The 18,482-nt window shown below is 35.1% G+C and overlaps 1 protein-coding gene across 2 annotated transcripts in view; it reads right to left on the bottom strand.

The window, feature by feature from the left end:
* Positions 1–18,482, bottom strand: part of LOC149225595 (phosphoinositide phospholipase C 2-like) — a 426,735-nt gene that overhangs the window by 208,295 nt on the left and 199,958 nt on the right. For both annotated transcript variants that reach the window (XM_089377183.1, XM_089377184.1), the window contains exon 7: positions 17,363–17,530. In XM_089377183.1, the coding sequence (XP_089233309.1) occupies positions 17,363–17,530 (168 nt within the window). The remainder of the gene's footprint in view (positions 1–17,362; positions 17,531–18,482) is intronic.

Below are 18,482 nucleotides of genomic sequence, written 5' to 3'. Positions count from 1 at the left end.
TAATTTGGTAGTTGAGTATTATGAGATAGTGATTGCTTAATGGGATATTTCCTTGTTCAGTCTCTTGATTAAGCATAGTGGTGAGAGGTGTGATATTGACTTGATAATATGTTGGCTTCATTGGTTGTATGACTATACTTAGTCAACAAGTGGTGTAGTACATGTTCGTTTAGGCTGCATTGCATTTATTTCTTGCATTATTGTGTGCATCCTAATTATTCATTATTCATGCTAATGTGTTTGGATACTAGATTAGAATGCATTTGGCTAACCTTTTCTTTTTCATTATGGTTTTATATATCATATAAAGGCAAGGGTGACGATACACACCTTGTACACATGTTAGAAAACAAGTTGATTTGATTGTGCAAGTAATAGGTTTGCGAGCCCATAGTGTTAGGATTCTCATGAACTCCCTATTCAACCATAAGGACCATGCACTCTACGGTGAGCAAATGTCTTCGAGTTGGAGCTAGATGTTACCCACAAAAAGTGGGAAACCCCATAGGAGAAAATTTTTCTCCTATTTTGGACAGCCAACCAACCAACAACCCTATATTTGCTCAGTATATGACGATATGCCACATTTCTCTACCATTTTCACCAATCAGACACCCCTCAACATCTAACATTCCTCTTGAAGGAAGCTGGGTCACCACTCAATAGGTACTTTAACCATTTTTCAATCATGTGATTTTATTTAATGTCGTGATCTAGAAGATTGATTGATCTTGACTGTAAGCCTACTCTCTCACTTTACCAAGGGGGTTAGTTTTTGACCCTAGTCCAATGGGACCTCCTCTAAGGCCCTAGGGTTATAGGAAAAGCACTACTTGGGAAACTTGGATTGAAGTGGTGTTTCCATAACCTTTGCATATTTAGCACTCTTCACTACTCCCCTGATTTTACATCCATCATTTGGGTTTGTTGTCATTGGTTCATTAGGATTGGAACTTTCATATCCTCATCCTTGAGTCAAGGGAAACAACTTTTCCCTGGAGGTTGATGTATCTAAAAGAAAGAATAAAACATAAAGTGGTGAGGCCTTGAGGGTGGCACACTTTCCATGCCCTCACTCCACATGATGCCTAGGCCGTACACCTCACTGCTTTCTATAGCAAGCTCAAGTGCCATTGTTCCACTCATTTTGTACCCAATTTTATCCAGAATTAATAAAATGACTCAGCTTCCAGTTATTTTTCCTTGTGCAGAATTGTAATTTGTGGATGTGTGTTAAATTTACTTCTTGTTCATAGTGCATGCTTCTGTTTACACTTAATATTTCCATTTAGGAATATTACAGGACCCAAAAATGGATGTTCAACCACCTCCACCATGCCTCCAACTAGAGCCTTCAACTGGCTCTCCAAAGATGGCTCATCATCCACACTGTGCATATCATCCTCCTCATCTAACTCCTGTCCAACCATGGACCCTTCAACCCTTTCCTCAATCAGCTAACTTGATTTATTTGCCACTTCTTGTTCTTCTTCAATTTTTGTAGTATCATCTACCTCTCTACCCTTTTTAACTTTACATCTGTGATCTGGTGTCCACGCTCCTTGACATGTGAAACATGTCTACTCTCTTCTCATTTGATTTCTACTCTTCCTTGGAAGTTCAGGAGACTAATTTTTCTTTGGCTTTTCATCTTTTCCAGATATAAACCCTCCAAAAAATGTCCTCGTCAAATTTCTTCTAGCGAGAGGGTCAGCACTAACAGCTGCGAGCTACCTTAGTGACTCATCCAATCTTTGTTGCCCTATGGTCAAGTTACTCTAGATCCTCGATGGATCATCCATGAGTCATGACCCAATTTTTCAAATTCCTCCTTCACAAATAGTCAACATGCCAATCACAATCTTTTTTCAAATTTCTTCAACAAATATCCAAAAGTAATTTTGCTGAAAATTCTGATAAATGACAGCCAGTAAATCACAAATGTTCAATTAAAAAATGCCACAGCAAAAAACCCAACCAATAATACTAAGGAGGAATTTCTTTTTTACTTGGAAAATTTAATCAGATACTCCATTAATAAATTCATCCCGGCAAAATAATGTGACCCAACAAAAGAAATTTGGTACAGCAATATAAATTCAGTCCAACAAAATAATTTCGGCACATCAAGAAAAATTTGGCACAGCAAAATAATTTTGGCCCAACAACAGAAATTCGGCACGATAAGATAAATATGGCCCAGCAAAATAATTCAGCCCTGCAAGAGAAATGACACAATAAGATAAATTCGGCCTAGCAGAATAATTTTGGCCCTACAAGAGAAATTCTAACGCAACAAGATAAATTTGGCCCAACAAAATAATTTTGGCCTAGCAAAATGAATTCGGCTCAACAAAATAAATTAGGCCCAGTAAGAAAGAGTCGGAACACAAATATGGCTCCAACAAATAAATTGGGCTCCAACAAATGAACTTGGCCCAACAAATAAACTCGGCCACAATAAATCTGGATCCTGTAAATAAACTCGGCCCCGCAAAATAAACTCAGCGCCAATAGATAAATTTGGCTCCAACAAATAAACTCGGCCCAACAAATAAACTCTACCCCAATAGATAAATCTGGCTATGGCAAATACACTGGGCTCTGACAAATAAACCAGGTTTCGGAAATTTGACACTTGAAAAAATTACCTACAACAATTATTCTCCAAAAAATAGATAAATAATTTTAACCCACGAACTTGGCTCCTTTATTCTTCAAAAGCATTATGACAATATGGAAAACTTGGATTTTAATTCGTAGCTGACCAAAATCATGCTATGATACCACTGTAATAACCCGTTTGGATATTTTCGTTAAAATATTCTGGTAATTTCTTTAGAATAATTATGTCATGAATTTTACCCAAAAACACCATAAAAAATTATCACAGAAATGCCATCAATTAAAATAAAATCCAAAAATTACATAAACACTGCTACTCCAACAAATTGATAAAATACTAGAAACTCAAATGACATGAAGAATAGCAGCAAACTTAGCTTTATTTATTTATTTAAATAAGGTTACATGACAATACAAATATCAATAGTTGAGCTGAAGAATAGCTAAGATGACCTCCAAGATACTGTTGCAATGCTAATGTTGGCTTCCCATAATAAATTGCAAATGAAACCGACGCCCAAATTGAGAATCTGAATGATCCTCACTCCAGTCTTTAGATTTCTTGTAGATCTGATCTCCTATAATATCGTTGAAGTTTCGTGAGATTTGTGGATGAAATCTCAATGGTGGGTTGGGTTTTCATCCAACTCACAATAGGAAACCCAAGTGTTTTCGTCCTGGGGCTTGCTGAAAGCTAAGAACCTCATTCCCAAACCTCTCCAATAAGAAAATTACTCCAAACCAAGATGTCCCAAATGATTTGCTTCCCCTCCTTTTATAGATCTAATGGATCCCTCTCCATCCTTCTAGAAGCATTTTATTTTATTATTTTATCTCCATTCTAGAAGATTCTCCCCTTTACTTTATCTAAGTGACTTTTATTTTATTTAAGTAACTTTTTCCACTTCTAGCCTTTTTAAGCATTTTCCCCTTTTTTATTTAATTAGTGACTAATTAAAGTCACTTTTAATCTAGGAAAATGGTAAATTTGCCTCTACAATCTCTCTGACCACTGAAAGTCACTTTTCACCATCCCATCATGTATATCTCTTCATTCTGGTTCCAACGAGCTAATACACTTAAGATGCTTCATCAAATACTCCTCCCAAAATGACACCTTAAGCGTATTTAATTAAGATGTGCTCAATAATAACCCTGTTTTACAGGGATTGGCGGAATGCAGCAGAACCAATAATAAGTTGTGTAGAATTGACCCTGATGATGAATTATGTCAAACGAACTCTGTCGGACCCCATAAGACTCCTCCAAAACCCTCCTGACCCACTGATAACAAAATCTCGCTCCCGTGACCAAGTTGTCACCAACCTTGGAAATCCATTCTAGTCGCATCATAAGGGAAATTAAAAATGGGGACATTACATCTTCTTTCATTTGCAACACCTTGTGAGAGGGATCTTTTACTATTTTGGCCTACATACTTCCCCTTCCTTTAATTCTTTTTTGATTTAGTTTTTCCTAAGTCTGTTTCTTTAGATTAGCGTTCTACTCTTAGGACTTTGAAGGGAGGGGTCATGATGTAGTCTCTTTTATTTAGTTTATTTTTGTTCTTCACCTCTTTAGCCTTTTATTTGGCTTGATTGGACCTTTTGAGGCTTGCAATTTTTTTTTATCTTTCTTCATGACCCTTTTCTAGATGACCTTTGAGAAGTTAACCATAGGTTAGGGAAATCTTTGTTTTTATGGATGGGATGGATGGTGCAAGAGTATTTAGTGGAAAAAATTGATTATGGAAGGGATATGACCATGCTATCCACCCTAACTTCCCAATAGTACCTAGTGGTCTAGCTTAAAGCACACTTATCCATAAGAAATTATGTCCCGGGATAGCTAGAAATAGTAACTAGGTAACATCTTTACTAAGTTAAAAGTTACAAAACATCCATCTAATGCTAGCATCTAATCAACAAGTTGAATCCTCAACACCATTTATGGAAGTCAAATAGTGGAGAACCATACCAACTAATGATTGAAGAAGCAAAGATGTCATCTAGCACATCTAGGATCAAGGCCATGCAAACTAATTCAACACTGTAACTAAATGACTAATGAGCATAGGAATGCAACTAATAAATAACAAGTCCAAGCCGATGAGCACAAAATCTCATCAAAGTAGCAACAAATCACGCCAACTGATTGCATCTCAAGGGGAGTTGCCTGAAGGGCAACAAGAGGTATGACCCTCACATGTGAGGTTGCTTGAGGCCTTTTCGAAGGAAAAAACTAGCTATTGGGCTAAGTCAATGATGAAAAAGGTCATTTAGTCAATTAAAGGTCGTGTTACCAAGCAAAAAGGTGAAGAGCATCCCAAGTAAAGGCAAATGGACCAAGTCGACTTCACCCATCTAGTCATTGGTCATCTTCAAGAGGATGTTGATGGGTTTAAATCCAAGTTAAGGGAATCTTGGACCATATGTGGTCATGATCTAGCCATTAGAAGGTGGAGTGACTTCTCTTGCAAGCAAAGGGACCTCTCTTCAAGTCAAATCGACCTCCTTCTACATTTGACGTCACTTTGTTTATTGGGGCTTTTATGACCCAATTTTGAACTTGTAAAGTCATTCCCATGCTTCATGGAAGTGCCTTGATTTGTGATATGGCCATGGACCTTCACTTAAGGCATATTTTGAAGGACAAAAAGCATTATTTGAGGTTTTATTGGAGCTATTTTGAAGAGATTTTATCACCTTTCCCATGAGGGTTTCGAGCAATGTAAAGCTAAATTATTGTAAAGACTTAATATCATGGTTGTGGATGGAAAGTCAAATCATTATTTTGGGAGAGGGTTTCAAACTAGCTGTTAGAAAGAAAATTATATAAGGCAAGTCCCTCATCCTATTTGTCTATTTCTGAATTATGAGATCATCATGCCATAATGAGAACATTTTATTCGGTGCAAAAAACTTGCCTTGTGAATTGATTCTTCTATTCTCCTTTTTACTAGCCATAATAAAAAAAATCTTCATAAGATAATTGCAGGTTTTTCAATATCGCACAGTTTGTGGATTGATCTATTGAGGGGCTACAGCGTGAGGAAGGTTAGGGTGCTAGTCCTCACTTTTTCTTTGTTGGATTAGGGTTATCAAAATCTGATCGTTGGACTAACCCTTGTTGGGGGTTTCTTCTTCAATGACAAGATCACTCTTAATTCCATAGTTGATACATTGGCCAAAGGTATTCCAAGGGGGAATAGATTGTACTTAGGTTTAGGCACTGGTACATCATCTTAGACTAGGGTGAGAGAAATTAGTCTTTTAGCTCCAAACTCACATCTTAGTCCAAAAATACAAGGTTGATTTAATCATAATCCAACACTGGAAGAGGCTATTTGAAAGGTTAAGGTAAGCCTCACCTCACCTCAACCAATTTTTAAAAATCCAAACATTTTTTCAAATTTTTGTTTTATAAAATATAAAAAACAAAAAATTCAGAAAAAATAAATTTACAAAAAACATTTCACTAGCTTGAGCATAATTTCCATTTTTTAGCTAGTTTTATCACTTCAGTTATGCTTGAACGATGAATCTCATCCATTTGGCCCCAGAAGCGTATATCTTGATTGTCTTATGTAGGAAAAGCTAATTTGTAGCATTTCAAAGAGTTGCAGTAGGGTTTTATAAGTTCGTAATTTCAAGTTACAATAGCATATTTGAGTGGTAAGTGAAGTGCCCATTCAAAGTTTTGAGCCTAAAAGGTATATAGTTGTAAATGTATGTCATATTTTTCACTTCTAAGCATTAAATCATCATTATTTCAGGGGAATAATCAATTTCCAAATTGCTAGAAATTAGTTTTATTCATATATAAAAATTTGGTTTTTGACCCCTTGGGGATTTAACTCCTCTTTGTCAGTAACATTTTCCAGATTTCAATATATTTCAAATTACTCACTCATTTTAAGCTAAGTTACCAGGAAATGGAAATGGATATAGGTATGGATTCAGATCCAGATACAGATCCACCAGTTTTTTGAAAAGTTAGGATTTGGATAAGGTGATGAAATTCCATGTATAAAAAATACAATTGTATTTTTTTAATTTTAAGAAAATGTATTCAAAGTAAAAAATCAAAACCATTGATGAACCACAACATTAGAATTGGAATAATTAGATAATTCATAAATCTAAAGATTGAAACCATAGTGCATCATGCTTTATACAAAAAGGTCTAAGTTACCAAGGATTCAGATTCAGATACAGATCTGCCATTTTTTTGAAAATCCAAGATCCAAAACGACAAATACAAACAAATATAAAATATTTTATGATTTCAAAAAAATTATAAATATAAAAATAAAAATAAAAATATATACAAATTTTTAAATATATAATTTTTATTAGATAAATAATATCAGATTCAATATATCATTTATAAATATTAATTAAACATTAATTAAATTAAATTTGTATAAAAATAAAAAATATGTAAAGTTTTAAATATATAACTTCTATATAATACTTTAAAAATAATTATCAATTTAATAATATTAGAATTAATGCATCGTTTATAAATATTTAAACATTAACTATTAGTTATAATATTTATATTAAGCGACTATTAAACTTATTTTATGAAATGTACTTTATACACTTGAAAATCAGCTTTAAAATTAAATTGAATATTTAAATATATGCATTAAAGTAAACTTATTTTATAAAACTTACTTTTAACACTTGGAAATAAACTTTAAAATTAATAAGAATATTTAAATAAATGTGGGTCCCATATAACCTTTACTTCATATGCATTAAAGTTTATAATGTGTCCCGCGTTAAGTTTTTTAACGCATGTCCCATAAATAGTAAAGAGATTAAAGCTTTTGTTATGGATAAGTTCCATAAGTGTACTTGGGATAAGGAGCTAGGGAGAAAGAAAAGTACTATATTTAAGTGTTTAATCTCACTCGTAATCATCAACAAAAAACATACATAGAGGCCAATATTTCCTAGAGAGCCAAAATTCTTATTGCTCAATTAAGGACAGATTCTCATCAACTCTGTTGTGAAACATGTGAAACAGGGCACTGGAAAAGGCCAAAAGAAGTGTGGGAAGAAAGAATATGTATGTTTTGTTCTTCCGGAAAAGTGGAAACAGAAAAGCATTTCATTTTAGAATGTGAGGCATGTTGAAGAACCTGGGGCACAAGGTTAATGAGATTCTTCTTTACATGATAAGTATTAATGTTTAACTTGTTAGCATATTCTTTAACATTAGTGTGTCTTATTTAGATCATTAAATAGCTATCATAAAAAATAGACAAGAACACAATATGTTGGCATTCTGCTAGGGCCAAAACCTCTCCCTCTTGGAGAGGAAAACCCGCACAAAATTCTTCTTATAGAGATTCCAATTGACGAACACCAATACCATGACCCTGACTAACTGAGCCACTCCAAGGCCAAGGTGCCAATCCTCTTCTTCAGATCTCTAAGACCATCATCATCACTACATCATGAAGACACTCATTACTACTACAACATTACTGAGAATATTGTACTTCCACTAAGAGACTCATCATAGCTATGAGCTTCGTTGTTGATACATCATTATACAAAGATCACAAAGATCCTCTTCATTTTGAATGCACCGAGACTTAGAGACAGTAGTCATCAAGATAGTGACTGAGTCTATTATATATATAAGCTAAGATAGATTTTTTACATAGATCCTTCATGTCGAGAGTGTAGTCACTTGTGACTGCATTGTCATAGCGCTGAGACTTGTATCATTTCTTTCCTTCAAGGAGTATTAGCAATGCACCAAAACATATACTCAGGAGGTGACTAATATTTCCTGCGAGGTAATGAGATAGTATTCTAACTGTAGTCATCTAGGAGTATACTTCTTCAAATCATGCGAGGTTGCAGACCCTGTTCTCATCCGAGCTTCCTCAGAGAATTGCAAGATTGTGTTCTATGTTTTTGTGGTGACTTCAGTTGCCTATTTATAGGTGTTTGACCATGTATTCAAGCTGACATGGACCTATGAACCGATGTGTCTCATCTTGTAAGCCGACATGGACCTATGAACCGATGTGTCCCATCTTGTAAGTCGACATGACTCCCTTTTACTTCTTTTGCTGGCCGACTTGACTATGCTTTTTCATCATTTTGCTTGCTTTTCTTTAAGAGGATTGTGTTGGTCTTGGAGGGCTTTTCTTATACGTTTGGTTGACCCATATACATTACATGAAGGCTCAAGAAGAGATCCTTACACATGTCTTTGACTCTTTGACTTTCCTAGACCTATGGAATGAGCAAGAAACTCATTCTTATAATTTACAAAAATAATATTTATTTTTCTTAACAAGTACAAAGATCAAAATTACATGTATAAATACCGAACCTAGTTACATTTTCTTCAACACTCCCTCTTAACTAGGGAGGTAATTACAATGGTACTTGCTCGTTCTCAATATGAAGAATTTCTCATAAGAAGAATCAGATTGGTAACCCATCTGTATAGCATCATAGTAACCAACATTGTTCATAGCAAGACCTTGACTAACAACTCTATCTCTCATAAGATCAAAGCACAATGTTGGTGAGACCAATGACTTATAGACACCTTAGTCATTGTCTCTCAAGGTACATACCCACCTGGGTGTTCATTGAGTATGACCTTCTAGGACTATTCTTATCTTGGGTGCCTAGCCCTCAAAGAATCTCGATCCTCTTGCCTACTCTTGTCTTGGATGCCCTACACATCCTCAACGAATATCGAATGCCAGATGATTATCCAATCCTCCATTCTTTCTTCTAAAATGAAGACAAGAATGTTGTTTCTATCATGTATCTACATTTCCATTCATGGCCTTCACCTAGACTTACAGTTGTTAGTCCTGATCTAGTGCATGACACATGAAATAGAAAAACACAATTGTCACTCCTTTTTAATAAAGGGTGATCTAATCCAAGCTCCCTCTTGATTAGAGACCTGTCAGAGCTCCCTCTTAGCTAGGGACTCTTCTATACATCAGTAACTTCTTCTTCGTGGGTCCTTCAGTTGCTTGATCAACTTTTCTCCTTGATGTCATGAAAGTTAGTTGAGCTTCTTTCTTGTAGGGCAATAGTCATCAGTTACTTTCCTCCTTAGTTCATCATGTCATTCGTTTCTTCATGGAAAGTGGCCTTCTTCATATATGGAACCTTCGTCATATGACCTCTTCTTTCTCATCATGCTTCTTCCATTCATCACATGAATGCTAGTTGTACTTGTAAGTAGCCCTACATGAACTTATCCAGATATTATTCAAGAAATCAAATATATCATTAAATCAAATCATACCTTACTAGGTGGCTCTTCATCATGACATCTTTCTGTAGGTATCAGCATCCTGCATTCATGTTGACACATTTCCCAAAGATATCCATTGCCAAGGGTCTACATCTTTTCCATCAGAGTCTTCATATCTTTTAGGGAGATTTTTCTAGTCAAGTCTTCCTGATCGTTTTAGATGTTGATCGCCTTCATCTAGGTTGCATATCTCACGATCTCTTCCTTCCTTACACATTCCATTCTCAAGTGTCTTTTAGAGTTTTCTACTCAGAGTTATGTAATTGTAGTCAACCACCTCATATTTTATATGAGGACATATTATGTTGATTTCATCTGGTGTGACTTATGTCTTTCTGCATCCTTTCAGAGGAGGAGATCCTTTTCCTTCGATCATGCTTCTCAAGATAGAAGTATTGATTTGCAACCATACAACATGACATTATAAAACTTAAATACAAGTATACATACCTCATTTTACCTTTAGGTTGTCCAGACTTCTTTCAGCAGCTTCCTTGATTGAAAGATCTTCAACCCCTTGAACTACTCTTACATCATCATATCATTATTCATGAACTCCACAGGTTGGAGTTTCTATTGAAACACTTGCTTCATCCCTGGATCAGTGAATCTTCTAGTGAAGATTCCATCAGAGAATCTTGAGGATCTTAAAGATCCCTATCCAACAAATGTTTCCCTTTTGTTGCATGATGAGCATTCTTCAAATGTTTGAGTTCTGCAAAGTTGTTGCTTATAACTTGCCTTCTTTCATAGAAACCCTAAGATGTTGACTAAGGTATCTTACTTATCCTTGAAAATTTAGTCACCCTCGTGATGATGTCATGAGATCTTGTTTCTTTCATGATGTTACACCACATCCTATAATATATTGTAGTCACATTCTATGTAGGATCTAGGAGCCCAAAAAGAGACTTATAGAGAGAGACTAACTTAAAGATTTCTACTCCCTCTTATTCAGCTCCTTCCATCCTATCCAGTGACATGAATTTTCTTATAATGTTCATGATTCCTCTACTAGCTTCCCTAATGTCTACCTTCATGAACTCAAAGGAGACCTTATTCAATGACTTCATTCATCTATGAGGACCATAACTATCATCCTTATTTCATGCAAGGACCTTGTCATGAGGATTATGACTATCCTCTAGCATTTCCATTCCCTTGCAAACCGAAGTCATTAAATCAAAAATTGATTAGACATGAGAGATACTTACTTGACATGTGAAGAGGAGATCTTCACCTTGATGCTTCCTTGAGCTGCCCATCATGAACCGCTAGTATCCTTTTACCAAAACTTCTTTGGAGACCTTATAGCATTATGACTTTTGTGATTGTGACATCACCGAAACTGCTTTATGATCTTGAGATCATCTTGACTCCTAATCATCTTCAAGGTACTTTCAACTCCTTTTATGCTAGAGATATTGCTATTCCACAAGTGGAATTTATCACACTTAATATTTCCAGGAATGTATGAGCATCATTCAAATTATGATTGTGATATTAAGAGATTCATATTCTAATCCGAGAACCATGCTATTGAGATCATCTTTAGATATGAGATTGTGACAAGTATATCAATATGACACTGTAATGAGATAGTGATGTCTATTATACAAGTTGTGTAGAGAAGCACAGTGTTTGTGAGCCCAAATTTGTCACCGAATGACTTCTGCTCCATTGCTATAGCTTCACTCAGATTTTCTTCATATTGATATATGTATATACCCATCGATGTTGTATTGAGATTTTGCCTTCATTGTGATTGAGTTTACTCAATTACTCGAATGTCAAGACAGAGAGTATTAAAGGATCACCGAGATCCTTATCATCAAAATTATGCTGAGAGTATATGATCCTTTACGTATGCCGAGCCCATGAGTGCTTCAACGTGATCCTCTCCATTTATGCGAGACTATAATTATAGTTATATTGAAACAGGGATTAGTCTATATGTGAAGACACTGTGTGTGTTACTGTTAAGTTTGCGATTTACATCTACCGAGATCAAGACTGTATGTCGAGATTCGAATATCATGCTACAATTGTATCATAGGGGCTGCAATGATTGTGACCGTGATGCCGAGACTGCATATTCTCTTCCTTCACCGAGAGTATTATGATTGTATGTTGAGATTTCATGATGTGCTCATCGAGATTGATAGAGGAGTTCAAATATGCCACTGAACTTCATCACCGAGATCTTGTACCTATCTATACCATCTGTATATTCATAGTGATCCGACTTCTGAGCACGAGTATTGGGACTTCACTTTAACTCAGATTGATCTTGACTTGTCTTGCTATTTTATACTGTTTGTATCTCTTGTATGCCCTTCCTTAAACTGCAACAATAGCTTTGATACCATGTTGAAGAATCTTTGGCACAAGGTTAATGAGATTCTTCTTTACATGATAACTATTAATGTTTAACTTGTTAGCATATTCTTTAACATTAGTGTGTCTTCTTTAGATCATTAAATAGCTATCATAACAAAGGGACAAGAGCACAAGATGTTTTCATTTTTCCAAGACCAGAACTTCTCCCTCTTGGACAGGAAAACCCACACAAAATTCTTCTTATAAAGATTCCAATTGACGAACACCAAGACCATGACCCTTGACTAACTAATCCACTCCAAGACCAAGGCACCAATCCTCGTCATATCTCTAAGACCATCATCATCACTGCATCATGAAGGCACTCATTACTGCTACAACATTACTAAGAATATTGTACTTCCACTGAGAGACTCATCATAGCTATGAGCTTCGTTGCTGATACATCATTATACAGAGCTCAAAGAGATCCTCTTCATTTGAAATGCACCGAGACTTAGAGACAGTAGTCATCAAGATAGTGACTATGTCTATTATATATATAAGTTGAGACAGAGTTTTTACATAGATCCTTTATGCCGAGAGTGTAGTCACTTGTGACTACATTATCATAGCGCTAAGACTTGTATCATTTCTTTCCTTCGAGGAGTATTAGCAATGCACTGAAACATATACTCAAGAGGTGACTGAGATTTCCTGCGAGGTAACGAGATAGTATTCTGACTGTAGTCATCCGAGCGTATACTTCTTCAAATCATGCGAGGTTGCAGACCCTATTCTCATTCGATATTCCTCAGAGAATTATGAGATTGTGTTCTATACTTTTGCAGTGACTTCAACTGCCTATTTATAGGTGTTTGACCATGTATTCAAGCTGACATGGACCTATGAACCGATGTGTCTCATCTTGTGAGCCGACATGACTCCCTTTTACTCCTTTTGCTAGCCGACTTGACTATGCTTTTTCATCATTTTTCTTGCTTGTCTTTAAGAGGATTGTGCTGGTCTTGGAGGGCTATTCTTATACATTTGGTTGACCCATATACATTACATGAAGGCTCAAGAAGAGCTCCTTACACATGTCTTTGACTCTTTGACTTTCCTAGACTTATGGAATGAGCAAAAAACTCATTCTTATAATTTATAATTTACAAAAATAATATTTATTTTTCTTGACAAGTACAAAGATCAAAATTACATGGATAAATACCAAACCTAGTTACATTTTCTTCAACAAGGCCTTCAAAGACAATAGGGAAAGTTATGCAGATATTCTAGCAGCTAGCTCTTGGAAGTTGGGATAATCTATTTAGCGAGGGGTTTGTCAAGAAGTTGGGCACGTTTATTGTGAGGCTTCACAGGAAAAGGGCCGAATACATCTCACAGATGAAGAAGCAATCTGTCCCATAGGCTATCTTTAGCCTCATGGACGTTAAAATAATTTCTTCTTCTTCTTTCTAATATGGTGAACTAATATAAAATTAATAAACTATGGGCCAGCTAACTCCTTAATTTATTACTAGCTTCGTTGATTTTAACATTTTCGTGGACACTGGCTAATTAATCCATTCTTACCTTCCATCCATTGACTTTTTTGTTATGGCGACTCGTCCATAAAAACTTTATTTCAGAATTTTGTGCTCATGTCGAATTAGGATTTTGGCATTGAGTGGATGGGTTTACCAAATGATGAATGGTAGGTGGATCTCCACGGATCCAAATCCATATCCCTCTCTGATCTAGGGATCTGCGAATCCAACCACTGGGTATGACAGATCCGATAACATAAAAAAAGGTTAACTGTAAATACAAAATTTAGTGGCTCATCAATTATCACTCTATGGATATGACGATGTAGAATAGGTCTAACTACATGTCAAAAAATGAGTCTACATGTTCATCAATTGATTATTTCAACTTTACATCATGATCAACATGTCATCTTCCTTGAAATTTTCCTTAAAATCTAAAAATTCCCATCTCCTTACAGTGGTAAATGAATATTCTACATTGTTTAAGAACATGTTATAGTCTATGTATCATAATGTTCTAAGAGGACTCTTCACCTAGATTTGGATGTGATTGATCCAATTAAATTATTAATGACACAACTATCCCTTATACACTATATATGATTATCTATGTATTGTCTGAAAGTTTTCTTGTTAGCATAAACAAAAAATTAAAATTAGAATTTTGATGCGTCAAACCTTTCCTACTAGCATTATCATGTGCGATACATCCTAAATGTAATTAATAACTTATACAACTATATAGCCTACAAATTACTAATAAAGTAATCTAATTGAAAATGTAAATAGAATATTTTCTTTATAGGATTTCAAACAGGTGGCAAATATCATTGAAAAAATAAACCAAAAACTCTAATGTTATATTCTTGGGATCCGACGTGTGACGACTAGTTGGCAAAAGATCCATTTTAGTAGCATGGGATCCATTTCCAAGGTTGAAGGATCCTTTTACGTGGCAGATCCTACGTTGATTTGGGTGGATCCATATCTGAAATGTAAATCTGTGAATCTAGCATCAAGACTTCGTGGATCTGGTAACACCTGTTGTGTTGTTCATATTGTTTCTTATCCCTTGCCTTAACACTTTCACCCCTTAATCCCAACTTATTAGATCATTTATACACTTGTGGGTGTCCCAAAAAGGGGGTTTAGCTAGCTGGTTTCTGCATATTTCTATAGTTTTACATGTTTGAAGTCGAATAACAACAAACTAATTATACATTTTCAGCCACCTACCAAGGTCTACAGCAAGGTGTTTCATCTCAAGCTTGGTAAAGGCTCTCAACACTCAATTATTGTGCTATTTCAAGGCTTACTTTCCATAATTAGTGTTATTTTCTTATTGATATGTGGTTTCTAATATCTATAGTCAAATTTTCATCTTCAAATCAGCAATAATTTTAAATTTAACTCCTAGACTTATTAGGCTCTAGTCTACTAAGTTGCGTTGAAGGATATTTAATATAGGGAAGCCTCCCTTGGCTTTGTAGGAGTTGGCCTAAAGAGTGGGGACTCAAGCCGACATTACAATGGGCACTTGCCCTGTGTGGTGCCACCTTAGCATCTCGCAAGGACCTAGCAAGACCTGCTAATTTGGGTAGTAACAAGTACCAGGCTTATTTATGGACTCTAAAGGCTATTTAGAACCTATTTGTTGATGTATTTTGGTCAAATATTTATTGCATTAAGTGCTATTTTGGTTATGTGCACACTTGCTATATATTTGTGTATAAATGGTTTGAATTCATATGGATGCACATGAATATATATGTTTTTTTCTCATTTTTTGTTCTTTCATTTTAAATTTGGATATTTTATGTATTTTTTGGTTGATTGGTTTTTTGGTCCAAAATTTTTACCATTTTTCTGAAGTTCTAGCCTGATTCACATTTTTGGGGTCAACCAATTTGATAACTAATCTAGTTCTAATAACATTGGTTTGATGTAAGAGTTCTACTCCTCTTAATCTCCTTTTATGTCATATTTTTTAATGTATTATCTTTCTTCTATCAAAGAGTTGTTTCTAGTTAATACTTCATTATAGGACACACCTTCATAGTGTTGTTTGAGTGACACACCTTTAAGAGCCCTTCCAAATACAATACTCAATCATTTACCAAGTTAAGGCTTATTGGGGCATGTATAATAGCCCTATTCATCTTAACTATTCATAAATTGCTCTCTTGATTTGATATCTTGACTCCATAGATCCAATATTGTATGGGAACTAGTCCCTTATACTTCATCTTCCCTTTATTTTCACTATACCACAAAGAAATTGTTTTGTTAAGTTATCTCTTCACACCACCTTGAGCCTCACTGTCGTATCCTTATCAATCATACATAAGGGATTACCCCCATGAGCTGAAGGAGAGTTGAAGTAAAGTAAGAACGTAATCGGTGAGGTGACATCAACCTCCCTCCTTAGTTGTTCATATGCCAATACCAATCTTTTGGACTTTAATCTAAAGGTGCTAGTTTGTGAGGTAACAATCATCACAAACCAAAGAGAGAGAACATAATGAACGTTTCCCCCTGTCAGATTTCAACCCGAACAATGGCACCAAATTTTGAGTGTTGTCACCAACTAGAGTGGGATTTTACCTCATCAAATTACAAACCTAACCAAAATGCCTAGAATGTACTCCACTTTAAGATATGAATATGGAATGATAAGGAGACGGAGTTACTCAAGACATGATGCGTGTACATGAAAAGAGGGAGAGAGACATGATAACATCATTCACAATATGGATGCAATATCAAAATCACTTATTCAACTTGCAACCTACTTACATAAATATGTAGATGCTATCATTGATAGAGGTGACATACAATCTACAATAGGAATACCTCCAATCATGATGATAATTCAATTCAAAACAAAAGTCTCTTTGTACAAATAGAGGATCACATATATGACGGTTGGGGAACAACTTCCCACTCAATTAATTAGGACTTCCTACCGAGGAATTTCTAACAACATCTTCATAATGACCTCATAAATTAAGTCGTAACCCACTTCATTAAGAAATAATGTATATAATGACACAATAATAATAAGACTTCATAATTTGCCTTCTATCAACCACATGTCATTAGAGACAAAATAGATAATACAAAATTTGGCAGAGTGAACCAGTTTGGGCCAAAATGAAGAAACGGTAATTGAGTTAAAAATTACTATTCATCATATCTTTGATCCAAAAATGTAACCACAAACACAAGTGCAACAATGAAAGGATAATATCATAGACTATCGCAAAACATTAAATTCTTCTGCTCTATTAAGAATAATAGAGAATATCATAAATGTCAATGTAATGGTGATAGGATTAAAAAAAAGCACATCAAAAAGAAGGTATACAATGATATCGTTATGTTACTAAGTATAAATGAAGCCTTCATGTATAAAGATCATCTTACAAACCAACCTAGCAAAACTGTAGTTTGCTATTAAATGCAAGCACCTCTATATTTACCTCTTAACTCTACTATGGAAACATGCATATATCTTCACTAATAAAATTTTCTAATCAGCTAAGGCTTACCTTTAAAGTTGTTTTTAATGGATTTCGTGCGTTTGGATTAAATATGGTTTGGTCATTATCACCATCATAATTTGCCCTTCTAAGAAGAAATTCAGGCTTTTTGACATAACCACAACCTCCATTTGCTCTAAAAAATCCTTGAACCAACCACAGGTTCTTTCCATGCCCCTGTGAGGAATAGAAAACAGAAATTTTAGATTATAGAAGAAAAGAAATGTGTAAGTTGTTGCAATATATAGGTTTCCATAAGCATTAAAATATGAAGTACCGACTTAAAAACAACAAAAGTACAATGTGAACTAATATAAAAATAAATAAAAGTGAAAATCTAGTGGGAGTAAGAAATCAACAAGGCATATATATATATATATCATTGCTAAGGAAAGAAACATGCACATGGTAGGCCATAGTGTACATCCCATATTAAACGGTTCAAAACCCAATAACCAATCATCTCAATAGCATGTATCAAAACAAAGTATTAATGAGATGGAATTAACCATTAGAATCACTTGCTCCTAAGAACATAGATCAGTCATGGTTCTACTTTATCAAAAAATGTGCAACCTTAAGTCGTTATACAGTAGTTAACTTATCCAGACACTAATGTGTAGTGAAATTAGTACATTCTTTTAATGCATTTACGAAGAGAAAGAAGCATTGAACATTGCCAATATATGTATAGAAAATGAATAATTATGCAGAAGCTGAGGGAAGATGTGGCAAAGAGTTCCTTTTGAAGGCTCCTTTGTTACATAATAGTTCTAGCGTTAATGCATGTTGGCATCAACTTTTCCCGCATGTGACACATAAGCATAAATGAGATGTAATCGGTTGTATTCATTACTATGTTATGTACATGTAATCTCTAAGAGTGTGATATAAGTCAAATAATGCACTTTCTACATGATTTATAGTCCTTCTCCAGTAGGTAAACTAAAAAACCTCATAATGGAGATTTTTTTTTCCAAAAGTTAGCCCCATATGATCATAGACCACAAGAATTGCATAGACCTTCCCACATGGCTCCACTCTCCACAACATAACAATGAGCACATGAAGACTATCCCTAATGCTTGGAAGCCCCTTCCTCTAACAAGAAAGAATGTTACAGATCAAT

Source organism: Pinus tabuliformis, chromosome J (assembly GCF_031772625.1).
Source record: "Pinus tabuliformis cultivar Carrire ecotype Pingquan chromosome J, CPIR1, whole genome shotgun sequence".
In the NCBI taxonomy this organism is placed as follows: domain Eukaryota; kingdom Viridiplantae; phylum Streptophyta; class Pinopsida; order Pinales; family Pinaceae; genus Pinus; species Pinus tabuliformis.
Note: the sequence above shows the minus strand (reverse complement) of the source record. Positions and strands in the feature narration are given on the sequence as shown.